The sequence below is a fragment of the Clupea harengus genome, chromosome 2 (assembly GCF_900700415.2).
Source record: "Clupea harengus chromosome 2, Ch_v2.0.2, whole genome shotgun sequence".
NCBI classification, from domain to species: domain Eukaryota; kingdom Metazoa; phylum Chordata; class Actinopteri; order Clupeiformes; family Clupeidae; genus Clupea; species Clupea harengus.
Window position 1 is genome coordinate 26103764 of NC_045153.1, and position 26962 is coordinate 26130725.

The 26962-nt window shown below is 47.8% G+C and overlaps 1 protein-coding gene across 4 annotated transcripts in view; it reads right to left on the reverse strand.

The window, feature by feature from the left end:
• Positions 1 to 26962, reverse strand: part of lrp2a (low density lipoprotein receptor-related protein 2a) — a 63496-nt gene that overhangs the window by 10389 nt on the left and 26145 nt on the right. For 2 of the 4 annotated variants that reach the window (XM_031558600.2, XM_031558593.2), the window contains 36 exons: positions 26667 to 26851; positions 26059 to 26287; positions 23855 to 24032; positions 23384 to 23512; positions 22470 to 22636; positions 21127 to 21270; positions 20760 to 20869; positions 20042 to 20219; positions 19681 to 19894; positions 18009 to 18248; positions 17527 to 17715; positions 16162 to 17082; positions 15800 to 15965; positions 15469 to 15627; positions 15050 to 15339; positions 14550 to 14750; positions 13923 to 13949; positions 13769 to 13801; positions 13428 to 13670; positions 13082 to 13207; positions 12321 to 12440; positions 11388 to 11519; positions 10434 to 10635; positions 9804 to 10099; positions 9063 to 9463; positions 8542 to 8807; positions 8173 to 8343; positions 7485 to 7708; positions 6770 to 6947; positions 6266 to 6462; positions 5612 to 5857; positions 5226 to 5354; positions 3336 to 3455; positions 1592 to 1708; positions 774 to 890; positions 258 to 395 (listed from right to left, as the gene is read on the reverse strand). In XM_031558600.2, the coding sequence (XP_031414460.1) occupies positions 258 to 395; positions 774 to 890; positions 1592 to 1708; positions 3336 to 3455; positions 5226 to 5354; positions 5612 to 5857; positions 6266 to 6462; positions 6770 to 6947; positions 7485 to 7708; positions 8173 to 8343; positions 8542 to 8807; positions 9063 to 9463; positions 9804 to 10099; positions 10434 to 10635; positions 11388 to 11519; positions 12321 to 12440; positions 13082 to 13207; positions 13428 to 13670; positions 13769 to 13801; positions 13923 to 13949; positions 14550 to 14750; positions 15050 to 15339; positions 15469 to 15627; positions 15800 to 15965; positions 16162 to 17082; positions 17527 to 17715; positions 18009 to 18248; positions 19681 to 19894; positions 20042 to 20219; positions 20760 to 20869; positions 21127 to 21270; positions 22470 to 22636; positions 23384 to 23512; positions 23855 to 24032; positions 26059 to 26287; positions 26667 to 26851 (7183 nt within the window). The remainder of the gene's footprint in view (positions 1 to 257; positions 396 to 773; positions 891 to 1591; positions 1709 to 3335; positions 3456 to 5225; positions 5355 to 5611; positions 5858 to 6265; positions 6463 to 6769; positions 6948 to 7484; positions 7709 to 8172; positions 8344 to 8541; positions 8808 to 9062; positions 9464 to 9803; positions 10100 to 10433; positions 10636 to 11387; positions 11520 to 12320; positions 12441 to 13081; positions 13208 to 13427; positions 13671 to 13768; positions 13802 to 13922; positions 13950 to 14549; positions 14751 to 15049; positions 15340 to 15468; positions 15628 to 15799; positions 15966 to 16161; positions 17083 to 17526; positions 17716 to 18008; positions 18249 to 19680; positions 19895 to 20041; positions 20220 to 20759; positions 20870 to 21126; positions 21271 to 22469; positions 22637 to 23383; positions 23513 to 23854; positions 24033 to 26058; positions 26288 to 26666; positions 26852 to 26962) is intronic. The other 2 variants (XM_031558611.2, XM_031558606.2) reach the window with 1 other exon arrangement.

The window sequence follows — 26962 nt, forward strand, 5'->3', positions numbered from 1 at the left end:
ATTATTTGGAACAGTTCCTTCACTTTCCACCTCTTACTCCGCTCATGAAACATGCCAGTCGCTACATCAAGTGTAGTATGCACTTTATTCTGTACTATTCAAAACAAAAGTTTCGCTTGAACGGATACCCTTTGTAGATATGTAGATGGCGGGGGTCTGGGGGAATGGTTAGAGGGCCCAGGCTTAGACTTTTGCTTGGGGCCCCCTGAGTCCCTAGAATCGTCTGTTTGTGTGTATGTGGATATCTGTTTTCTTACAGCAAAGGTGGAGCTCCTCATCCGATCCGTCTCCACAGTCATTGTCACCATCACACTTCCAGTGTGGCTGCACACACACGTGGTTGTTGCACTCAAACAGAAAGGGGGGGCAGTAGGTGCCATTAGGATAGCGGGTGGCTGTAGACAAGAGATCCCAGCAGTTAGTTAACAACAATGACATGTGTTAAAACTTAATGCATGCAAAGCCAAAGTCATAGGTCTAGACTTCTAACACACCGCATTCATCCTAAGTCACAAGACTGCGAGCATCATCTAAAACAGTCAACACAGGGACAACAGGTGGCACTGAGCTGTAATGACATTCTACCAACACACCTGTAGAGGGTGCTATTGCAGCAGCAATGGCCACTTATGTGTCACTCTGGAGCTGAACTATAGCGCTTCAGTGGTGCTGCTGCTTTGTGTTGGCTCTGAGCTGGCTGACTAAATAGAGTGGCTGGCTGAGGAGTGATGCTAAGCCTAGCGTGAGATGAGAGGAGGGTGAGGGCCACTCACGGCAGGAAGCCTCGTCGGTGTAATCCAGGCAGTCGGCGTTTCCGTCACACTTGAAGCGCTCGGCGATGCAGTGGCCGCTGCCACACTGGAAGTAACCCGGGTGGCAGGTCCTGAGCTCTGAAACACAGCCAAACAAAGTCTGTCAGCCACTGGGCTCAACTACACTGCTGCTGCTAATTAGACCTGCTTTTATTTCCAATACTCCAAACCTCCCAGTCAATTAAGTGCAAACACTGCTACTATTGTACATCACGCTTAGAAATACCAGCACAACCTCCCATGATGGAAAGGAAACAGGACTAATGTCAGGGAGATGTTGACACACACAAGTACATCAATGTCCAACTTTTGCATACATGTTAAGCATTGCTGTCTTTCACTATGCTGTGGGGGAGTAGTGCAGAGGTTTGGGGATTGCTATTTCTTTTGTGTTTAACAGACATTTTAATAGCTCAGTAGTTAACAAAGTTAGTTTTTGCAATTACTGTATGATCCTTTCTGCTTTGTTTTGAAATGAATTTCAAAAGATGAATGATGAAGATGAAGATGAAAGCTTAGAGAAAAAAAAAGAATTTTCTGCTCTCACTGCACGCTGACAAATTCAACAAGCAAAGCCAGAAAAGAAGAAGCTTCCCGAGATAACACCTCAAATTGAAAGGGGAAAAATCTACAAGTTGCTCTGAAGGAGTTAATCCATTCTCTCTGCTGTGGCTGTTTAATGTGATTTCTGACGCTGGCAGTATGGGTGTTAGCATGGGCCCTGAGCTGGCCTCAACCATGCAACAATCGGAGCCAAAACAAAGAGGCCTCCTGCTCACCACAGTCCCTTTCATCCGAGTTATCCTCGCAGTCGTTGTCATGGTCACACACCCAGCGCGCCGGAATGCAGTGCAGATTGTCGCAGCGATACTCACTCTCCGTGCACTCGCGCGGGCCTGGGGGGAGGAGAGAAAGGGGGGGGGGGGTGCAAACAAAAGTGTGAATCCCATCAGTCTGTCTGCACTCCAAAAAGCCACAAATACACAGAGAACCCGCTGCATAAGGCTGCAGCAGTAAAAGGCTGAATCTGCACAACCTTAATTTTCTTACCAACTAAGCCAAAGACAACAGTCATTCTGTGCTATGTGCTATCAGTTGTCAATAAAAAATGCTCCTGGATAATGCAACAATTACTCAATTCTGCCTGCAGGATTAAAAGAATACATGTACTTAAACCATTCCCCTGCAAAACATGCAATTATGAATTCATAATAACAAAACCATGTTCCACAATTTCCTGAACAGCTAATTTTTTTTTGTGTGAATGCAAATGAATTCAGGCCAACATTATCCAAAACTCATTCAAAATACATATTTGGTCTTAAACAAGATTTCTACTTTTGATTTTAAAAATAAATAAATACATATATTGCATCTATGAAGTAATTTCTGGTTCACATGAATTTGAGAAGGTGTTAAAGGATTGAGAAAGGGTTCAAACACAATTTAGTCGTATGGTTCCAGTCAACAGATCCATTTTTGTCAACCAAATGTGTCATGGATTGATGAACCCATCAGTTAAATGCAGCCAATTTAAACCATTTCACACACACAAACACATTAATTGTCAGACAGTGAGTGTTAGAGTTAGAGTGTGTTACTGCTCGTGGTCTGATCTCGCAGGGTTCTTCCCACACATTCTGTGCTGGCGAACGCCTCCCCTGCTCCTCACAGCCGTCGTTGTTAGGTGGTGAGTTCATGGCATTCATTAGAGCCACTATCTACCCGCATTACCAGCACCGCTACAGCGGGAGGGTCAGTGTGCTGAAAACATCAACGCATCACTCACCGCCTGAGTCAGAGTGTGTGTGTGTGTGTGTGTGTGTGTGTGTGTGTGTGTGTGTGTGTGTGAGAGTGTGTGTGTGTGTGTATGCGCATATGTGTGTGTTTGTGCTGGTGTGTGTGTGTGTGTGCGCGCGTGTGTGTGTGTGTGTGTGTGTTTACCCTCACTGGACCAAACTTGTATGTGTTTCTGCGTGTTGTTTAGATAATGCTGAGCCACTAGGCGGCAGCCTCCTTCACTTGCCACTACCACCTCCACTAACGTCTACAGACTGAGGTCAGGTTGCTCCTCGGGTACTCCTGCCTCAAACAGTGCTGATGACAGACGTGTTAACACCACCACTCTTCACTTGTCTTCTGACAGAAGAGTAAAAGCTCCATTGTTCTTTATCAGCAGCCATGTTCCATAATTTGTGCGGCCAAGTAAAGCCAATCCATGCGTCCAACAGAAAAACAGAGAAGTGTGTATGTGTTGTGTCCAAATGCAAGCACAGTTAGCCGTGGGACATGTCAGGACCTGTTGAGCCATTAGCTCATTTATTAGTGTGAAGCCCACAGCTCTGGCACCCAATTGTGATGGTAATTCAGGTTTAGTGAGGCATGACCTCCCAAAGTGTGCATTTCTGTGCTGCTGTGTGGATGGAGCGGGCATCAGAGAGAGAGAGAGAGAGAGGGAGAGGGAGAGAGAGAGGGAGAGAGAGAGAGAGAGAGAGAGAGAGAGAGAGAGGGAGGGAGACTCACTGCAGTTGCGTTCATCTGAGACGTCTCCACAGTCATTGTCACCATCGCATCTCCAGCGCAGTGGGATGCACTGGTGGTTGTCACAGCGGAAATCACCCCCCGGGTCGCAGGTCAGCACATCTGCAAACGCAGAAGGCCAAGGGTTATCACACACATACAAACACACACACACACGTACGCACAGACACACACACACACACACACACACACACACACACACAATACAAACAAATTCGGTCTCTCTATGACTCTTATTGTCTCGTCTTTTGCTCATGTGTTGGCCTTTTTTATTTGCTTACATGTTATGCACCTGCATAGACCAACAAAGTAGTCAAAAAGTTTGAGATCAGCAATCACCAGAACAAACTCCTATTGTTTCTGATCAACTCCTGTCACCCTCTGTCTTACACACACAGACTCTCTTTGTCCATCTCTTTCTCCCCCACACACTCAAATACACACCCACACAGTACAAACACTATCAAACTGAACACATCTGTCTGACCAATGATACACTGTTTTGACACCTTCTGGATTCTTTAATACCAGTCTGGATGGAGAACGGTGGGGTGGTGGTGTTAACTGTAAGAGCGTTTCTTTGAAGTGTGTGCAGAGAGGCTTTTTAATTATAGCTGAGAGGCTGCAGCTGAGGGGAGTGGAGGGAGCCCCACGGCAGGTGAGCCCTGAGCCAAAAGAACAGAGAGAGAGAGAAAGAGAGAGAGAGAGAGAGAGAGAGGGGAGGAGAGATGGGCAGGAGAGAGAAGGAGAAGAAGCAGGGAGCAAGTGAGAGAATTATAGACGAGAGGAAAGGAAAGAAGCAGAGAGGAGATGTGTAGAGTAGACGAGGGGAGGAGAGGAGGAGGAGAGAGAAGACAACCTGCAGCCTGTGGTGTACACATCCATCACATCACATTATACCACACACAAACAAGACAGACAGGCACGGAGACACACACACACACACACACACACACACACACACACACGCTAGGAGAGAGGGAGATAGTGGTAGCCATGCTCCACCTGGTGCGGCCGCTGCATTCTTGCGCCCAGATTAGTGGGGATCCCCCCTTAGTACTGGAGATGGCACTAATGGAGCTGAAGCCACTGATAAGAGCACTGCCTTGCACACAGACCCCCCTACACACACACACACACACACACACACACTTCAATGCACACACAACCATACACACACACACTCAATCAATCACTTGAACTCTGCAGTAACTGCAACTGCATGAGCACTCCCAGCTACACCAATATGCCCACATAGAGCATTATGAAACGACATATACTAAACACAAACAAACAAACAAACAAACAAACAAACAAACACACTCTCATGAACTGAAGCATAGACACTCTCAAAGACAAGCACATTCTCTGGACACACACACACACACACACACACACACACACAGCTCATAAATCCAACTCCCATGCCGGGCCAAGGGCAGGGGCCGAGAGGGTCAGCTAAAGCCCGTCTATCAGTGCCTCCCCTTCTCAGCTCATACTGATGCTCCACTGCTGGAATGGGAGAGGATTACAGCCTCTCTCTCTCTCACACACACACACACACACACTTTTAACAGTCTCTCTCTACACACACACACACACACACACACTTCTGTCTGTCTTTCACTCTCGTTCTCCTTCTGTCTGTGGGTCACTGTCTTTCGGTGTCCTCTCTCTTTCTTTTGTGCACCCCCATTCCCTCTCTCTCTCTACATCTTTCTCTCTCTTTCTATCTCTCTCTCCAATTGCTGTATATGTGTTTTTTTATATACAGTATGTACAGTATCTATGAAGGGTCCTGATCACAGTAGTATTTCTGATCTTCTCCTGCTAGTCCTACAAATGAGCGTATCACAGGCTCCATTGGCTCACCGCAGTTCTGTTCGTCGCTGTTGTCCCTGCAGTCGTCGTGTCCGTTGCACATGGCCCAGAGTGGCACGCAGCGGTAGTTGGTCCTGCAGCTGAACTCAGTGTGGTTGTCACAGCGATAGGCGGGCCCCACTGCAGACATATCACACACAATCAACTGAAATGACTGATGCTAGACTTGTAGCAGATGAAACAAAACAGCACTGCATCGAATAGGGCTTAAAAGAGAACATCCCTGGCCTTGGCTCATCTGAGGAGCACGGAACTTAGAAGTGTCCAACCCACTCAGTTCAATTTATAACTACAATCACTGACATATAGGCTATGCAGACTGCAGATCTTTTTTCTGCCCAGTCCAGTTCTCAGTGAAGGTGTTCTGCGTGACTCACTGCACTCCTCCAGCGGCTCATCCGAGTTGTCCCCGCAGTCGTTGTCCACGTCGCACTTCCAGGTCTGGGGGATGCAGCGGCCGTTGCGGCACTTGAACTGGCCGGGCCGGCAGGTGCGGCTGGAGCAGTGGGAGGGGGCCTCGTCCGACTCGTCGCCGCAGTCGTTCTCACCGTCACACTGCCAGGCCTCGGGGATGCAGCGTTTGTTGGTACACTGCCACTGGTGCGCCTCACACTCATGTGTAGCTGGAGAGAGAGAGGGAGAGGGGGATAGAGAGAGAGAGAGAGAGAGGGGGAGAGAGAGAGAGAGAGAGGGGTCACCAATGAAGATCTGGTCCCTGCCTAGTTATTGTTCTTTTACCTGTATTGCAGATATAGATATGCTGTAACAATCAGCATCAATCTCTCAATCTTGTCAACTGTAGCTTGTCAAGACGAAGAGACAACAAATACCGAAGGAATATGTACAAGTCTATCTTATTATGACCTTGAGTGTGTTGGGTTGATACACCTTGATATGACTTGGTTTCTGGTGAGCCTGAGGCCTAATTCAAATGATTTAGTCATGGGGTGACTACTTCTAAATGATGTCAGAGATATTAACTTTATACAGATGTGTCATGAGAACTTTGAATGAGATGGCACGTGACTTACCACACAGCACAGGGTCTTCATCCGAGCCGTCGTGACAGTCCTGGTTGGCGTTGCAGAGGAAGTGAGGGCTGGTGCAGTTGCCGTCGGTGCACTGGAACTGGCCAAGGCGGCAGTGTCGCATGGGGCAAGTGGCGGGCTCATCAGATCCATCCCTGCAGTCGGCCTGACCGTCACACTTCCACCAGATGGGGATGCAGCTGGAAGCAACAAGCAGGGACACTTCAATTACACATTCTTCAATTATAAAGGTGATAGATAAGTCATGTCCAGAAGAACTTCTTTCATGACACACTTGTGTGCTGGAAGTCACAGAATAGAGTTTCGCAGAGCACAAACTTCACTCGCCAGACTGTAGCCTCCACCAGTTCAAGCCTACCTGCTAGCATGCCTGCTTGCTATGCCTGAGGCTGGAATAAACTGTGTATACGGGGGTCCAATGTGGACTGTGCGCCCCTGAAAACACAACAGGTTGATGTGACTGAGGAGTGGGGGGGGGGGGCTCACCGCTCGTTGTCGGCGCAGCGGTACTGCGTGCTGCTACACATGGGCAGGCAGCGGGACACGCCGCCCAGCTGCAGGGTCAGGAAGTGGTCGGGGCACTCGCAGGTGTGGCCGTGGTCCCCGGCGTGCAGCAGGCACAGGTGGGAGCAGCCGCCGTTGTTCACCGCACACGGGTTAGTCACTGCAGCAGGGGAAGACAAACAGTGTTACACATCTAGTTTGTGTGGGGAACAAATATAGAGTCACACAAAATGGGTAACTCAGCAGGGCAGCCAAGAGATTGTTTACGCATTTGTACTGGCAAAGGATAGTCGGAGAAATTACACAGAGGTTAGGTAACAACAAAACAGAGAGGGGAAGAAAGAGCATCTTCTCTGATGACTAATCACTGCTGAGAGAGCACTGGGTACACATGGCCAAGAAACCGCAGTAGAACCGCACGGGGGAAGAAGACAATACACCTCCTTAATCCTCCTATCTCCAAACAGACATCCTGTACAAACACACTCTCACAAACAGTGGACTGTGTGTCTCGAGTGTCCAAACAGAGCTAGAGTGCAAAAGAGGAGGAAGACATTAGGAAGATAGGGATCTTGGGGAGGATGCTGTCTGTTACCGGTGCCTTGTGAGATGTGGTAAGAGAGCTGGCTGAGTAGGGTGTAAAGAGCTGGCGGTGGTTGGAGGTTGTTAAGGGCTCGTGTTACGGATCATTGCTCACCAATTGGCTGCCTGTATGGGTGGCAGACGTGAATGTCGAAGGGCCGGTGCGTGGTGTTGACCAGCATGAGCCGGTCGCTGCCGTCGTACTTGTTGCCCTTCTCCACGGTGCGCGTGTTCCAGTCAGTCCAGTACACGCTGTCCTCGAACACGGTTATGGCAAACGGGTGGGCCAGGATGCCGTCGTACACTGTGTGGCGATGGTGGCCGTCTAGGTCCGAGTACCTGCAGAGGGCAGACGATGTCAGTCATGACGAGGTGTGTGACAGTAGTTTGGCTTAAAATATTTTTAATTAATCAGGGCACATTCAGGCCTTAAACAGCCCTTCTCTGAGTGAAGAAGAAACTAAAGTTGGTTATATATAGGTATTATATTGATACTTTTTACTTAGCTTTAAAAAAATAAATAAAATCAACCGAACCATACTTGTGTAAAGTGTTCACAAGAAAATATGGTCGGCACATAGCAACCCACATAAAGAGATTATGAGCATAATTACATGATGAGATGCAAGAACCGTGGCAACATGTTGACATGTGTGATACACTGAACATAAGGGGGTTTATGACATGAAAACAACTGACAGTATTGCTGTGTGATGTGTAACACTGTGTACAGATGGCACATGTTTATTATCCTGTATAATCTTTTCAAAAGACGGATGAAAGGGGAGGAAAGGGGTTCTCACTCGATGTAGTTGAGGTGAGCGTCGGACCAGTACAGATGGTCATTGGTGTAGTCAATGGTGATTCCGTTGGGCCACTCCAGCTTAGTGGTGATGATGGCAGACTTGTTGTTGCCGTCCATTCCCACTCGACCGATGAACGCTTTTTCCCCCCAGTCTGTCCAGTACACATACCTGCCAAATAAAAGCCCACACATGAGTATGTGTGTGTACAGACTATTTCAACTTGGAGTTAACAGGCAATCAGAGGGAATTCAATCAAAAGTCTTTGTCACTATAGCAAGATATTAGGCATCAACATCAACTTTTGTTTTGAATGGCGTCAGCTGACCCACTCTGCCAACCCTAGGGTAAAATCGACTTGTCTTGTACCCGTATTTGGGATGCACCACGATGGCGCGTGGGTTGTCGAAACAGTAGGTGTTGTTTGAGTCCACGCAGTGCTCAGCCAGCTTCCTCATGTAGCGGCCGTCCAGCTCCGACACCTTCATGCAGTCCAGGAAGCTGTCCACCCAGTAGAGCTTCCTCCCCACCCAGTCCACAGCCAGCCCCTCGGCGTGGGGCAGCCCGTTGAGCACCGTCGCCCTGCCCGTGCCGTTATAGAATATGCGCTCCACCACGCGCCTGCTCACATCCACCTGCAAGAGAGTTGGGGTTTTAAAAAGTCATTCATGTAATATAAGGGTGTTGAGGCATTTCGTCATCTCTTCTGATGTTTTGATGCCACTGAAAAAATGCACTTAAGAGTTTTAAAGGTCATCTGTGCAAGGTACGGCTATGGGACGTCTTTCCGAGAGAACACAAACTGTGATTTATATTTCCCCCTGGACTTATTTGTTTGTTTATTTTTTCTCTGCTCTCTACTACTTTCTCTAAGTCTTTCCTCTACACACCCAGTAGATGCGGCTCTCCACGCGGTCGAAGTCCAGGGCCACGGCGCTGGTCAGGCCCTGCAGCACCAGCGAGTAGGACTCGCCGTCGGTGGAGAGGTTGCGCAGGTAGTAGCGGTTGCTGAAGAGCAGGTAGGGCGCGATGCCGCTGTTCTGTCGGCAGCTGCGGCCGTCGGGCTCACGCAGGAAGCCCGGCGCGCACTTGCAGATGTACGAGCCCACCGTGTTCTCGCACATCTGGCTGCACACGCCCGGCGTCTCCACGCACTCGTCTACGTCGTCGCACGTACGCCCGTCCGACATGAGGCGGTAGCCCGTCCGGCAAGTGCACAGGAACCCCGTGGGCGTGTCGGTGCAGTTTTGGTCGCAGCCGTGGATGCTGGTGTCAGTACACTCGTTGATGCCTGTTGAAGGGGAGACAGGTAAACAAACACACAAAAACACAAACACACACACACACACACAAACATGCATCACTAATGTTACAATCATCATGTGGGAAAAGGCAGCCGTCCAAGCACAGGGTTTTCAGCAATCAATATCAAATGTAGAGTCACTTCTACTCAAGGAAATACAATTTTACGTCAGATGGGAAGTTTTTCAATCAGATTGCATTCTCAGACCTCACTACATGAATGAAGGAATACAACCAATCTGAAGGTCTGGGCACACAAACAAATTAGGCTTGAAATAGGTTGAAATAATCACGATAACCACACCATGTGGCTGTAGTCACACACTCACCACAGCCCTTCTCGTCACTGTTGTCTGAGCAGTCGTCCGTGCGGTCGCACACTTTCACCATAGCGATACAGTGGCCGTTCTCGCACCTGAACTGTCCTGGCGGGCAGGTGGGGGCAGGGGTCCTGCACAGGTGATCCACCTCGTCCGACTCATCCCCGCAGTCGTTGTCGCCATCGCAGACGAAGTCCTTTGACACGCAGCGTCCGTTCTCGCAGGTGAACTGGTGTTGCTGGCAGGCTGGGTAGGTGCAGTCCTGCTCGTCACTGCCGTCCCCACAGTCATTCCGCCTGTCACATCTGAACACACAGCAACCAAGACACTCAAAGATCTGACCATCGCATGAAGGATTTGTCCAGTGACCATCCAGTGCTGCTCATAAAGCCTCTACCTGTATGTTTCAAACTTCTAACTTTTTTTCCTGCTTATGAGACCATTTATTAGTCACTGTGTGAGTGGCAATCATAATTTCCATGGTGTATACACTTAATGCTGTCTTAACACAGAACTACTGCATCGTAGCAGAGATCATGAGTCTATGGACAAGAGCAGTCGGTGTGAGCGACAGGTTAACGGGGGAATCTGGTCCCTGAGATGATCGTTGTTTTAGGGATGTCGGTTGGACACTTGTACCTGTAGGAGCTGCGCACGCAGAGGCCGTTGCTGCAGGAGAACTCGTTGACGCCGCAGGACCTGCGGGTGCAGTTCTGGTGCTCGTCCAAGGCGTCGGTACAGTCCGCGTCCCCATCGCACACCCAGTCACGCGGGATGCACTTCCTCTGCGGGGGTTGGTTGTTGGCACAGACGAACTCCAAGGCCGAACACGTGCGATTGGCTGAAGTGAGAGGATGACAACAAAAAAACTAAAACACTCATCTACCAGCTCACTCCTCACACTCCTCAGTCACATCTCTTCTAATGGCCACCCTGACAATCACCCAGCCAATCAGCTAGCAGATCCATTCTCCACTGAGAGCCTTGAGCTCATCTTAACAATGGGCATTCCTCCGGGTGCATGTCAATGCGCCGGGACGGGAGCCTCCTTTGTGTGCGCCGAGGCTCCCACGGGGTCGGCCGCGTGCTGCCGGCTCCTTATTGTTGGGCGGCCCACTGCCCAGGGTGCGACGTGAGAGCCCTGATCCCGCATGAGCCGGCCGGCTGAGACCCCCACAAAGCGGCGAGTGAGGCGGCCCAAATCAGGAATGCGGCCTATTAAAGGCTGCAGCCCACCACCACCGCTGCCATCAGCAGCAGCAGCAGCAGCAGCAGCAGCAGCAGCAGCAGCAGCAGCAGACAGCCAGACAGGAGATCCACCAGTCAGCCCTGCTACATGGACTGTCTCATCCATCACAATAACGACACGAAGGAGGGAGAGAGGAGAGAGGGATGGAGAGATTAAGAGACAGACACAGAGAGGAGGTAAGAGGAGAAGGGAGTGGAAGGATAGAGGAGATAAGATAAGTGAAGGAAGGGAAGAGAGAGAGAGAGAGAGAGAGAGAGAGAGAGATGATCGGAGCAGAGGGAGAGGAGAGATAAAAACAAGCGGAGGGAATGAGAGAGAGAGAACAAGCGGAGACGAGTCCTCACCGCAGTTGTGCCTCTGGTCCTCGTCACTCATGTCCCCGCAGTCATTGTCTCCGTCACAGATCCAAGAGGAAGCGATGCAGCGGCCATCATCACAGCGGAACTGCTCTGGGCTGCAGGTCCTCAATATAGTTGCTGTGGGGTTATGAACAAGAGATCAAACCGTTAAACCCAACTCTAAGAACACATATGTGGGACTTCCACTTCCAACTTTTTCCCGTACAGAGTTCCAGAGACGCTGCTCATCTCAACAACCCTGATCGACAAATGGCATCCTGGTATCCTAAAACGCACTCTACAAAGCTCAGCAAATAGATAGAAAATGGAGATTGTCATGTTTGGCAGCAGATTGATAAACAACTGGGCATGGATGTGCTGGAATTTGTGCAGATTCCCCGTGGAAAGCCGTACTGTTCGGTGTGAGTGGTGTGGAGGGGAAGGGGCAGGAGCACGGGGGAGGGTGCTGGGAGTCAGCAGGCAGGAATGTGGCAGGCGATGGCAACCCGATCACAGACAGGCACTGAGCTCTGATAAAGCAGCTCCCCAACACAGCATCAGCTGCAGCACCTAACACCCACTAAGCACGGAGCGCATTTCAGCCCATCCATCTCCTGAGTGGTGACATTCACCTACTAAGCCCTTAACTACACACAGAAGAATGCAGTACCAGCTCATCGGCGGACTAGAGACTGATACACTATCAAGATAACCTAACGGCCTCCATCTCTGAGGCAGGGACAGGGTTGAAGTTAATTCGATATCTAAATAAGTGCTCAGCTTACAACAAATCAACAACACAGTGATATGATGTTTTGAACCCGTTAAAAACCAAGACAAGACAAGATAACACTGTGGAGAACTTCAGCTCAACTAGTGAGGTGATTGTGAAACGTGTGGTCCTGGCAGTGTTGTGTCTGTCTGTATCTGTGCACTCACCGCAGGAGGAGGGCTCATCTGAGCCGTCGGTGCAGTCTGTGCCTCCGTCGCAGTACCAGTGCGCCGGGATGCAGCGGCCGCTGGAGCAGCGGAACTCATTCTGCCCACAGGTGGATGTGGCTGAGGGGAAACAAAGGGCAGAGGTCAGGCTGAGGACAAAGGGGGCGACCCAAAGCCACTCGCTTAAAAGAGGGGGAGCAAGGAAACGGACATCGGTGAATGGACACCCTATCCCCATTGACCAACAAAGGACACAACTGAAAACATTTTGGCCCATTCAGCTCTGGCTGAGCCGGATGTTTCTTGGCATTGTTCAGCTGTGGGTGAAAACAGCAGAAATCTCAGGTAACACTAAGCTAACCATGGTGTGAGGGAGTGTGCCCCGAGCACATTGATAGGCCATGGCTAAATTATGGTTGTGTGAATTGTGATCTTTTATTTATTTAATATTATTATTACAAGACAAAAGACAAAAACCACAATGAACACAGAAAGAAAAGGATGATGAACTAATTTGTCAATAATAATTTGATCTAGTACCTCTCCTGTTGTCACATTAGCTTTAAGCGCTGCTTTTATCTTTGTCATGATCTACAGCATGCAGACAATGGGTGTCTTTATCTCTGTCTAAAAAGCATGCAGACAATGGGTGCCTTTATCTCTGTCATTATCTAAAGCATGCAGACAATGAGAATAAGGACTAAAACATGACATTTTTGGTTCAGTAATATCCACCAATTAAACCAAAGCCTCTGACTCACCACAGTGTGTGGGACTCTCGTCACTCATGTCCCCGCAGTCGTTGTCTCCATCGCAGAGGTACGAGCGAGGGATGCAGATGTTGGTGCTCTGGCACTTGGTCTGTTCAGGCTGGCAGGTGCGCTCAGCTACAGCAAGCACACAGATGCAGGAGGGTGATCCAAAATGTATTGTTAGTAATTGTTATTGTAATGCAACACCAAAGCTCGTTCATTTTCCTTTGAACAGTGTCTGTATTAACATAAATGAATAACAAACATCCTCAACTGATCTGGAGACAGCTACCTTCTCCTTGATATAACATCAACACCAGAGAAATCTGACAAAAGTGGAATCCAGCAAACTTACGACAACTCTTCTCATCTGAGGTGCCGTTATCGAAGCAGTTGTTGATACCATTGCAGACATACTCCTTAGCGATGCAGCGGCCATTGTTGCAGGCGAACTCTGTGTTGGCATCACAGGGCCGGAAAAGGCAGCCGTCCTCGTCGCTGTTGTCCCCGCAGTCATTGTAGTGGTCACAGCGGTAGTGGTATGGCACACAGCGGCCATTCCCACAGGTGAACACCGTGGGATCACAGGTGTGGAAGGCTGCCAGTCACAGAAAAAAAAACAACACATTACTTTTACAGCCATTGGCCACAGTGAGGGAGAGCATTGAGAGAGATGGCTGGACATGACAGAGTTACCTGACAGAGCAATGAACGATACCACTTGTGGGACTGCATGCAAGAGACAAGGGGCAATAAGCAAGTGGTTAGTTGTTAAATACCGCTAAAGCGTGAAAGGCTAGCAGTCCTAGGAAGTTAAGTATAGTGTGTTAGAGAATGCAAGCATACACACCAAAAGCAGCAAAATCTGTCTTGGATCCTGAAAAGAGGAGATTCGGTTGTTGTGAGAAGGCAGAGAATGAAGAACACAAAACAGCAGCATGCAAAGATTTAGAGTGGAGCACGATGCAAGAAAAAGGCCCAGACTGATCACCAAGTGTTAACAGTGGCAGCGTAAGATAGAACACAAACTGAAAGCCAGCATATAAAAAGCTACACAGAAGCACCACCACCAAAACCCAAACAGGAACGCTACACAGACAAAAGGCAACGCAACAGTATAGACAAAACACAGACAACACAGCAACGCAACAGTATAGACAAAACACAGCACAACATGAAGAGTACACAGAAACAACACAACACAGACACAGACACACAACACAGACAATAGTATTGCCAGCCAGTATGTTAAGTTTCAAAGTTTCAAAACGTGACTAAAAGCTGTCTAATTAGAAAAGGATGAAAGGAATGGCTGGGGTCTTAAGTAACAGCATCGACCAACTGCCAAGATATTCTATAGTGAGGTACAAAAGCTCCAGATGCGTTGTACAGGGCTACGCTAAAAGCTAGATCCAACCTGGCTACCAGACAGTGGGTGGCACCTAGAGCATAAGCTGTGCCAGGGGGGGTTTCATACCACAGACTCTCTCCAGCTCATCGCTGCCGTCCCCACAGTCGTTGTCATTGTCACACTTCCACTGGGCATTGATGCAGCGTCCATTCATGCAAGTAAACTGCCCTGGCTGGCAGCGGGTGCCGTTGTCTGGGATACAATGTTTGTTGTCGGACAGATACCAACGTCCCTCCGACGGGCACTGACACTCCGCCCCCTGTGGCCCTGGAAACATAAAAAGGCAGAGAAAGGTCAGAGAAAAGCGCCAGGACGGTGCACCCTCAACTGAAAAACGTGTTGCCAACTTGGCAGGGTAGAGATGAAGACTGACATCTTGGAAGGATTTGTAATTGCCAGCTTTCCAAACAGACATCATACATATGTGACAGGATCCAAGCTCATAGCCAACAAAACACTCTATCTGTCATGTAGCCTTCATGTAGCGACCACCTTTTTCCAAAGTTAAAAATGATTAAGAAAGAGCCACTTCCTGTAACTCTGGGAGACGAAAGCAAGCACAGTACCTGGGGTGCAAATGTGGCTGCAGCCTCCGTTGAACTGCTGGCAGGGGCTGCTGCACTGCTGCTGCCTGCTGTTGGACAGCACGTGGAGGTCCATGGGCCGCGACGGCAGGTTCTGGATCATGACTCGCTGGTCCGAGCCGTCGTGCTTGTTGGCGCGGTAGATGCTGCGCGTGTTCCAGTCGGTCCAGAAGATGTGCTGATCGTAGAGGGTCATGGCGAACGGGTAGATGGCTGTGCTCACGATCACCTCTCGATTGGCCCCGGTGAGGGAGCAGCGCTCGATCTTCTGTCTGAGAAACAAACACATGAAAGCAAACACACACACGCGCCCACAAAATAGAGTTAGTGAAACGGATTAGTTGCTCAAATCCAACCACCATTATTCTCCAGTTGTATGTTAACTGAATGTGGAATCTTACAGGCTGGCGTCAGCCCAGTAAAGTCTCTGCTCATCATAGTCCAGTGTTAGTCCATTAGGCCACACCAGGCTGGAGTTTACTAGTTCTGTCCGGAAGTTTCCACCCAAAGTAGCCCGCTCAATCTTGGCATTGGTCCCCCAGTCTGTCCAGTACATGTACCTGTTTCAAGCACAGAACAAAGTGGATTCATGAACAGTTCATAAAGACTGGACAGTACCCTTCTCACATTCCTGTAGAGTAGTGACAAATTTAGAATTAACCCTCTTAACAAAAAAGTTTCCCTTTAAAAACAAACGAGTCACTGACTCAAGCCTCTTTCAGTGAGACTCACCCTCTACAGGGATCCACCATGATGGCCCTGGGCCGCGGCACGCGTGCGATGGTGGTCCTCTTAGAGCCGTCGACAGCCATGGAGTTGATGGTCTGGTTGATGTAGTCACTGTAGTAGATCCTCTTATTGATCCAATCATAAGCAACACCATCAGGGGCTCCCAGATCTATGCAAATATAGAGGAGATTAGTTAGATGAGATCTGCATGCCCTGGCATGACGGGCATAATGTTAACGGTAGTGTCAATAACCAAAATCAATTAAACAACGCAAACAGTGTGTGCTAAATGCATTTAAAACTGCATTTTGTTTATTGTTAACAACTTATCTAAGAAAATGACACCCTTGTGCCCGTTCCTTTACCTGAGGCTACCACAATGGCTGGCGAGGTGGGGGAGGACAGGCTGAGGTAGCTGATCTTGCTGTGTCCCACGCCGGAGCTCTGCGTGAAATAAATCCTGCCGTCGGCACGGTCATAATCTAGGGCCACGGAGGTGCGGGGCACGTTAACCACAGGGAAGGGCATGGCGTGGTCCTCGGGGTCCAGTCGCAGGCTCCGCACCGTGCTCTCGGTGGTGTAGATGAGGTAGTCCTCCCGCGACACCGCGCACGTGCTGCCGTCTGCTGCCAAGCTCCCGAAGGCGCAGCCGCACTGCTTATCCGTTGACCTGGGAATGGCGAAGCAGAAATGGGCGCAGCCGCCGTTGGCCTCCAGGCAGGGGTTGTGGTTGAGCTCCTGGGGCGAGCTGGGCTGCGTGTGTGGGTCGAACACCGTCACATCCCTCAGCATGCCCAGGTTGTCTCTGATGGCCTCCGGTTGCTCGGTGAACCCGGGCTGCTTGCTGGCTCGTAGGACCTTCTTCAGGTTGCGGTCCACCCAGATGATGCTGTCCTGGAAGACGGTTATGCCGTACGGGGTGGGGTAGCGGCTGCCGTAGCGGACGATCTCCGTCTCGCCACCATCGGGCCGCACTCGTGCGATCATGTCCAGCGAGTCGTCCACCCAATAGACGTAGCCGGTCTGCCTGTCCAAGGCAAGGCCGCGGGGCGTGATGATGCCGGAGGAGACCAGCACGGTGCGGTTGGTGCCGTCCAGCAGGGCCCGCTCGATCTTGGGGTTCTGGCCGTAGTCAGCCCAGAAGAGGTAACGGTTTTTGGGGTCCACGACGATGTGGCGAGGCATGTCCACTTGGGTCTTCAGGAGCACACGGCGGAAAGTGGTGTTCAGACGGACCACCTCGATGTACGTCTCAGTCAAGAAGGCATTGGTAAAGTACAGGTTTCCTATACAGGCAAGGAAGGCAACATTAAGGCTCATGAAACTGAAATGACTTAATTAAGCTCTTCCTCAAGGACATGAACCTGTTTCCTGCAACAACACTGTGCAGATCAATCAGCTGTTAAATTAAGTTAAATGAAATCTCCTTAATCCAAATATTTATCCGTTCGTACTCTCCCAGTTCCTCACTCTCTCCTGCCCTTTCCCTGTCATTGAGTCCAATCTCTTTTCCTGGCACCTGTCTCATTACCAATCCTGTATCTGGAGGCGCTCTTGGTATCAAAGCCACTTAATGTGCCTATTAATGTGCCACTTTGACCTTTGTAGACTGTTGTATATACCCTAACAACTTTTCACAGATTATTCAATTCGATTACTACCCCTTCCCCAAAGTAAAGCCCCAACCAGAGGGTTCCTCAAACATTAAAAAGACCCAAAGTCCTCTGTACCTGCAGCCCAGTCCACAGCGATGCCTCGGATTCCGTTGCGGCCGATGCCGGAGGTGACGATGCTACGGAAGGCTGAGCCATCTGGTTTGATGCGTCGTATGGCGTTCTGAGACGCCACCGTGCTGCTGAAGTCACACCAGTACAGGAAGCCAGAGGGCATGTGCACGTCCACATGCAGAGCATTGCGGCCTGAGGAGGCAGAAAGAGTGTGAACGAGGGGACAACAGGTGACAACAATACTAGAGCGAATGTTCTTCTAGAATAATATTTTGAATGTTCTAGAATAATAGATCAATTCACATTCAATATGAGATATACCGTTTCAATGAGATGTGCCATTTTTCTTACTAAATGCTGCAGTTCTTTCTATTCATAGTTATAAATAGGCAAGCGCACCGGACCAATCAGTGGACAGATGCACTCACTGCACACACCGGACCACTCAGAGGACTAAAGTTTCCTGAGCATTTTAACTTCCATACCTCTGCCTGCCACAGGCACCATGGCCTCCGAGTGGTCGGAGCCCTCCAGACTGAAGCCCTTTATGGCGGTGAGCATGGAGATGACCAGGTAGGACTGGTAGGGCGCGCAGGTGCGGTTGTCGGCGTTGAGCTGGAAACCCGTAGCACAGGAGCAGCTGAAGAGGCCGCCGGGCAGCGGCAGGCACAGCTGCTCACACATCGCCTGGTTGTTACTGCAGCCATTAGAGGTGCCTGCAGAGTCTGTGGAGACAGGACAGAAGAGTTTGGTCTCAGTTCCAGCAAGTGCTACATCCAGATCCAGCAAGTTATACATGGACATATCTTGTCTACCATTAAACACGTACAGCAGGTTCACCCTTAGACAGTTATGTATGCTACAAATTCAGTCTCAGTTTAAAAAAAAATATATATCCTATAGATGACTAAATGACAGAGAGGTTCAGGCTGAGTTCCAGCTAATCTAACACTAGGTACCTACACAAGAGCAGTGGTCAGTTTGTAGCGGGGTAATAAACCGGGATGTCACAGCCAAGATGGAGATCCACATTCTCTCAGAGGTCAATTACAACCAGTGACCTCCCAGCTATGCTTAACTACTCAGCTAGAAATGGAATGCTTTATTATACGCTCAATGAAGAGGAGATTTTGCCTCAGCTTTGAGGGGCTATGGCCTAAGAATCTGGCTCATACCTCAGATGACAAGCAGCAGCGAGGGGGCCAGGAGGACTACAGAGTTATTACTAGAGGCTCTGTTGCTCCTAATGACAGCCTGATTCAGGCTGATCCAATCTGGGGGATTCACAATGAGAGTCGTTCTCTTGTCCTGCAAGCGAGAGAACTTATCTCTGCTCTTCTGCGCAAAGAAACACTGGCTCCTTCCCCCTCACACAACAGCCAGTGTTCTTTTGATGGCAAGAGGAACTAATTGGTAAGCTGATCCAGCGCTCGGAGACATCTCCCCCAGGTAATCATCCTGGCGGCATCCAGCTGACAAGGCCTCCCAAAAAAAAGGAGCGCCACGAGGCGGCCATTATCTTAATCTCTCAATCAGAGAGGGAAAAAGGCCCCCATTCAACCAATAGAGTGGTTACAAGCCAAAGATACAGCCACTGGTTCTGCTTTGTCTCCACCACAAGCGGTCATCCTCATTCACACATATATTCACTAGATATAGTGTAGCACTGTACTGAGTGCTGTGTTATACTGACTACATAACAGGCATAGAAAACAAAACTATGTACTAGGGAGCAACTGTTTAACAGTAGTTATGTTCGGAACATCCACTCATGAAATTGTATTCACTATAAAAGTCCCACGCGTGGCACAAACCTTAGTGTACTAACGGTGTACACTACAATTTCTCCACTATACCACAATTCATTGCAAGGTGAACGAACTGAAGAATAAGATTAGTAGTGTTAGTCGCTGGTTGGATATGCCTAAATTATGCCTGCCTCATTTTCAATCTTTATCATTTTATTTTTGGGGTCTACTAGAATAGATCTCTATGCTTCAATATTCCAAAGAGCTCCTGTGTCTTTAAATTTCTTTTTTATGATACTTTATATAGGCTATTTTAATTTGTGTACAGTAAAATCAATCAAGAAAACTATCTGAATGAGTGATGAAATCAATGTCACGTTTCATTTGGAGCAATCCTACAGGTACTCACTGTCTCTGTAGTGCACCTTCAGAACTCTCAGGCCCGCCACATTGTCCCGTAGCACCACCCTGTTAGCACCCGTGGCCTTGTCCACGCGCTCAATCACCTCATAGTCCCGGTCGGTGAAGTACAGGAAGGACTCGTGCACCGCCACACCCCAGGGGTGCGACAGGCCTGTTACCATGGTGATGCGGTTTGTCCCATCTGGATCTCCCCTCTCAATCTGACATCATAAAATAAAGGAGCATTTGGCGTAAGTTCTCCTGATACATTAAGGTTTCCTCATATTCACTTGCTAAATAGGTGTAGGTGAAAACTGCTACGAAATATGGCTGCTGCTTAGCTCTAGATTTTTCAAATGACAGTTTACCACTCCAGTTGACGTGACAGCCCAGTACAGCTTGTTTTCTTTGATGTCGATGGTGATGAACTCCACGTGGTCCAGGCGGTCAGTGAAGAGGTTGATGGGGTCAGAGCCATCCATGTTAGCTGCTGCCACCTTAGCTGGGATGCCGCTCTCTGTGCCTTGGTCAGTCCAGTACATCCTCCTGCAGCACCACACACACAGAGCTGTGAGGTTAATCACTCAGCCTTTCATTCTCTTCCTTCACACCTCTATTCTCTCATTCTAGTACTGGTGTTTACCTCAGGAGCCCTAACTATTTTACAGACAGGTTTTCAAGAGGTATTGCATGAACTGGATGCCAAATGGTAGCAAAGCTGGAGTTAAAATGCATAATGTAATATATCCCATTCCATCACTTATTGATTTCTTCGGCAAGTAAATAAAGTTGACTGCAATGCAAAATCTCATATGGGTTTCTATTTCTGGGTTCAAAGAGTGTGCTACCCTCCCCTCCCTGTGCCTCTGTGTGTGTGTGTGTGTGTGAGTCAGAGAGCCTGTGCTGGGACTAAACAGGTGCAGCGGGAGGATCTTGCAGTCCTTTCCTCTAGTGTTTCTCCTGCTGTAACCCTTTGTTTGTTTGTTCAGTCGACTCCTTGAGACGGACAGATGGCAGAGAACCTGCCAGAACTCCACGAGCAGGAGGATCAGTGGCCATGCCAGGCGTGTGCTAAACGGGGCTTACCCGCGTGCTGGGTCGACCGCGATGCCAGTGGGCGTGCCAGCACCGGTAGGGGAGCCGTTGTTGGTGATGAGCGTCTTCCTGTACTGTACCTCTCCTCTCAGCCTCAGGACCTGCCAGAGAGAGGCAGCAGATGATCATACAATACAGTAACATGGTCAATGATAGTGCAGTTAGATAGAGATCATAGAAGTGCCTACAAAAAATAAACACATGAAATGCTTTCTGCATTTATAAATATAATACAATGGTGATATTGTACATGTTATGGTTCTATAAAATACAGTGAGCCATGGGGAAATAATGTAGCAGGTATCTCAGAATAATCCACATGGCCATGGCAAATGAGGTGCCACTGTTCACTGCGCACCTCTATGGACTGGGAGGATGGGTTTGTGTAATAGAGGTTCTGGGTCATCCAGTCCAAAGCCAGTCCCACTGGGGAGCCCAAAATGGCTGCGGGGGCAAACTCTGTCCTGTTTGTGCCATCTGACTTCACCCGATGGATCTCCCCCTACAACACAGAGAGAGAGAGAGAGAGAGAGAGAGAGAGAGAGAGAGACAGACTCAACACAGGGCTATAACATGCTGGATAGTTGATGAATCTGAACAGAAAATGGAATAAGAGTCAAACTAAATTAGTCTTTGTTCTTAGGAATAAGTCAGTGGTACAGGACACAGTTCCCTTGCCATAGTTAGACCTGTTTTTGTTTTCAGAAACTAGAACTACCAGACCTCGACTTGACCACATTGATGTGTCATTGATGTGCCTCACTTCTATAAAAGAAGACAATAAAAGAATAGGTTTGTTCATAGATGCGTCTATGCCTGACATTTATATCACTTTTATCGGGACAATAAAACAATCGGTTTGATTAGATCAGCAGGAGGAAGCTGCAAAAAAGCAGGACGCAAAAAGAGGAAAAAAATTAAATTAAATAAGAAGAACAATAAAATACACATCTTCACCAAGCAGAAGTTCAATTATGAAAAATGCCATGCATCAATTAAGAGGCCGAAAAAGAGGAAAAAAATAAGTGAGTTGAACAATAAAATCGGATTATCAGCAAGCAGAAGTTCAATTATGAAACACGCCATGACCCAATAAATAATACAGGAGGGAAGTTTGAGGTTGAAAAAAGTAGGATGTCTGCACAAGTGTGCAGATTAATTTCCACAAACCACACTCTGAAGGCAATGCACCTGCAAACAACCAGTGGAACGTTACCCAAAAGCAAAGCCTCAACATGTGAATTTGCAGATAAATGGTAAATAGACTGCATTTATTTATCGCTTTTTTACTAAAAGAGCATTCAAAGAGCTTCGCAGATGAATGCGTCAAACATCTACCCATTCATACACCAATGGCAGAGGCTACTATCTAAGTTGCCAACCTGCACATCGGGAGCAGTTGGGGGTTCAGCATCTTGCTCAAGGACTCTTTGACACTTGGTGAGGAGGAGTCGGGATCGAACTAGCAACTTTCCGATTGCTAAATTACTCCTTTACCCTCTGAACCACTATCACCGTAGAGAGGATTTAAGAGTGTATATACTCAACAGTCAATGCCTTCTGGTGGGCTTAGATGTTTGTATTGAAAAGAGCAGCAAAACTAAGACTACGCCTTTGTGATCAATTCAGCCCTATCAGTATTCAGCTCTATCAGTATAAGGACTGAACCTGTGGTCATGTGGGTACAGTCATGGCACTCACCGGATGCTCTACCCAGTAGATCATCTGCTCCGAATCGTCAAAGTCCACATCGTATCCGTTATGGAGGCCGGCCACTGGCACCATGGCGTCGTTACTCTTGTCATCGGGGTTGAGGGAGATGCCGTAAATTATGCTGTCACGGACGACCACCAGGAAGGGATCTTCCACTGTGGACAGGAAAAAGACAATGGCAGTTATTACTCTCTCGACATGGGCCAGCATCACGTCCATAGGATGAGAGCGAGCTATGCATCGAGAAAGGAGGAGGGGGGCGAGATTCTGGTGCGGCCGGAGGGCTGGAGATGGTGATTGGCTTTGTCATCAGAGATTAGCATCAGGGTGGACCTGTAGTCATTTTCTCCTCCAGGGTAATCAATCAGTCACCCGGCGACAGAAAATGCATTTGACATCGCTGAGAGAGAGAAAATAGCTGAAACCTGAGACTAGGTGAGCTGTTGACCTGAAGAGGACCTGCGGAGCTTTCTCCCTCGCTTTCTCTTTCGTCTCATCTCATCTCATCTCATCTCGACCAGGCCTTCGGGTACAGTGCAGCGCGGCAGTGGGATTAAACATATTTGCTTTTGGAATGAGACTTTGGGGATAGAATTGATAATGGGGTGCTGTTGACAAGCTCTCTTTCAACTGAGCTAGAGCCCATTTTTTCCCTGCATCCATCCCTTGGCAGCTAGATGCCACTGAGAACAACTGCACAGCTGTCCTGAGAGCTGTGCTTTGCTCATTCACTGTATTATGATATGCTCCTTATAAATATGTCATTATATTTCAAAGGAGAACCCATAGATACAGTAAACTCCATTCACTGCTGCACTGTAGAGTCCAGCCTGATTTCCTTTCCTTAATCAGAAGAGGAGAGATAAGTCTGCCATTGGCTGGATGTTTGGCGGGCTGCCTACCTCTGGCACAGGTGAGCTGGTCCTCGGCCAGTGTCCAGCCCGAGGGGCAGGCGCAGGAATAAAACCTGGGGCCCAGGGCCGAGAGGAGGCAGATGTGTGTGCAGGGACTCGACTGGCACAGGTTATCACCTGTGAGAGAGGGAGAGTGCAAGGCCAGGCTATTAGACATGACTAATGAGAGACTCCAACATAAACACCCAGAGTAAATGGGGTGACGGAGGGCATGGCGGGGTTCTGTGTGAAACATCTAGTGCTATCCACACTTAACATTTTTCACTGATTTTCTGACTGTAGTGCAACTGAAGTGAATTTGAGGACAGTTATTAATATGCATTTAGTAAAGAAACAAAATAGGCTGTGCGTCGTTCTCTCTAAGCATAAATCTTGCCTCAGTGACAATTAGAATAACATTCTCTATATTCTTACACAACATAAGAATACTGTGTGAGCTGGTGCCAGGCCGGGGCCTACCTGCGGGCTGCCTGGCCGGGTGCACTGCCACCAGACCCATGGGCTGGGGGAGATTGTAGAGCATCACCGTCTGGTTCTCCCCATGCCACTTATGGGCCCGGATCACACGGTTGACGAATCTGTCGGTCCAATACACAAAATCCTCAAAAATGGTAATTGCGTGGGGATGTTGCAGTACCTTTTCATTGAGAACAGGACAGAAAAGAGAGAGAGAGAGAGAGAGAGAGAGAGAGGGACAGACTCAACACAGGGCTATAACATGCTGGATAGTTGATGAATCTGAACAGAAAATGGAATAAGAGTCAAACTAAATTAGTCTTTGTTCTTAGGAATAAGTCAGTGGTACAGGACACAGTTCCCTTGCCATAGTTAGACCTGTTTTTGTTTTCAGAAACTAGAACTACCAGACCTCGACTTGACCACATTGATGTGTCATTGATATGCCTCACTTTAAAAGAATAGGTTTGTTCATTAATGCGTCTATGCCTGACATTTGTATCACTTTTTTCGGGACAATAAAATAATAGGTTTGATTAGATCAGCAGGAGGAAGCTGCAAAAAAGCAGGACGCAAAAAGAGGAAAAAATTTAAATAAAATAAAAAGAACAATAAAATACACATCTTCACCAAGCAGAAGTTCAATTATGAAAATACTATAAAATTATAAATACTCCAAAATTTCTCCAGTATCAACAGTTGAGATCTTTAGTCAAATTCAAAATGAAAATAACCAACAACACATTGCAGCCCTCTGAACTCGTAAAAATCGCTAACCATCCCCAAAAAGTTACATCTCATATCTACAGACTCATCTCTACCTCTAACCACTCAGTAACACTACCCAAAACAAAATGGGAAAGTGACCTGGCATTATCTCCCGACCCCAATTTATGGACACAAATCTGCAGGAACATCTTTGCAATGACAACTAACACCAACCTACAACTCATACAATATAAGACCATTCACAGAACCCACTTCACCCGTAGGAGGATGTACAAAATGGGATTTATTGACCCCTGCTTAACACCTGCTCACAATGCACTTTAGGGAACACGGACTCCTATCTCCACGCCACCTGGGCCTGCCAACCTATTCACTCATTTTGGACCACTGTTATTGAGACAATATCCACCATCCTGGAATGCAGAGTCGCCATGTCTCCGACACTTTGCCTCCTAGGAGACACTTCAGAAATAACCCCTCCTGTCAAAACACAAAATCCCAGTACTCGTCTCTCTATTGCTAAGAAAATAGTCTTTCAGAACTGGTTATCCAAAACATCCTGCCGTCTCAATCACTGGTCCAATCTATTATCAGAATACATATTAACAGAGGAAATTGACGCTAGGACAAAGAACAATATATGTGCCTTTAAAGACATCTGGAACCCTTTCATAACCTTTCTGCAAATTCAGCCGTAGCATAAACCACGTACATCCCCATCACCTTTACTCTCCCTTTTCTCACATAAACCCACATGCAGTCTTCAACACAATCCCCATCAATGCAGGCACATCTCATCTCCCTTAATTCACACAGATTTCCCCCATCAATTCCTTCTGTTCCCCTGTCAACTTCTTCCCCATTGCCATGGGTTGGTAAAGTAGTACCTTCAACAATCCCACCGCAACTATAGAATGTCTTGTGTATTTGTTTGTTGGCCTGTCCGCTTGCCTGTCTATCAGGTCTGTCAGGTCTGTCTACCTGTCTGTCTGTTGGTCTGTCTATGTGTCTGCCTGCTTGTCTGTTTGTTGCTTTATGCTACTTTGTTTTCACACTGTATTAGGTTGGGTATGTTCGGAGTGGCTTCAATCACGATTGTAACTACATTTGAATAAAAATAAAGCTGTCCTCCGAAGAGGGGGGGTGGTGGTGGGCCAAAATAATAATAATAATAATAATAAATACATGTATCTTGTGAAAAAGATCAAATGTACTTGCCAAAAGTGAAATGTACTAGCTTTAAGTCTACTTTTTCAGTCTGTAGCATAACGTTTTATATCAGTGTAATACGAGGAAATACCATATTACAAGGAACCAAATACAATGCATAAGGAAGCATATTCCCCTTTTTTATCTTTCTGGTTAAAGCCATGACTTGCGTTGGAATAGAATATTATGTTTCCACTCTTGACAAACATGATTGAATTAATTCCCACACTTTGGACAACAGTAACACAAAGTGAAAATCTTTTCCTTACCAGGTCACTAGCTAGGACTTGCTTCCTATTGTTCCCATTGTAATCACAGAAGTCAATAAAGTCCAAGTAAGCATCAGCAAAGTAGAGGAGGTTGTTAGGGTAGTCAATGGTCAAACCATTGGGCCAGTACAGTTTGTTGCTGATGATTGTGGTCCTCATTTTCCCATCCATACTCGCCCTCTCAATGCGCGGGTTTCTGCCCCAGTCAGTCCAGAACATCAGGTGAAACCTGGGTCACAAATAAGGGACATAATATAAACAACAGCTGTCATACCTGAGCTGTCCTGTGTTAGACAGTTCATTTTTATACTCATGTTAGTGATGTTTTTATACTCATGTTAGTGATGTTTTTATACTCATGATAGTGATGTTTTTATACTCATGTTAGTGATGTTTTTATACTCATGCTAGTGATGTTTTTATACTAATGCTAGTGATGTTTTTATACTAATGCTAGTGATGCTTTTATACTCATGTTAGTGATGTTGTTTTTATACTCATGTTAGTGATGTTGTTTTTATACTCATGTTAGTGATGTTGTTTTTATACTAATGCTAGTGATGTTTTTATACTAATGCTAGTGCTGTTGTGTTGCTGCTGAGTGTTACCCGTTTCTGGGGTCCAGCACTAGGGCCCTGGGGTTGGTGACATTCTCGCTGACAAGCACTGTCCTGTGTGACCCGTCCAGCCTGGCCACCTCGACAGTCTCCAGCACATAGTCCGTCCAGTAGAGGTTCCTGCCCACCCAGTCTACTGCAAGGCTCTCTGTGACTGTCACGCCACTGTCAAAGATCTGTTGAGTTCAAAGGAGTTGTTTCATTAATAACCTACGGTTAACATGATGTGCTGTGTGTGTGTGTGTGCATGCGGGTTTAATGGATAGGCAGCGGTTTGGAAGACTGGC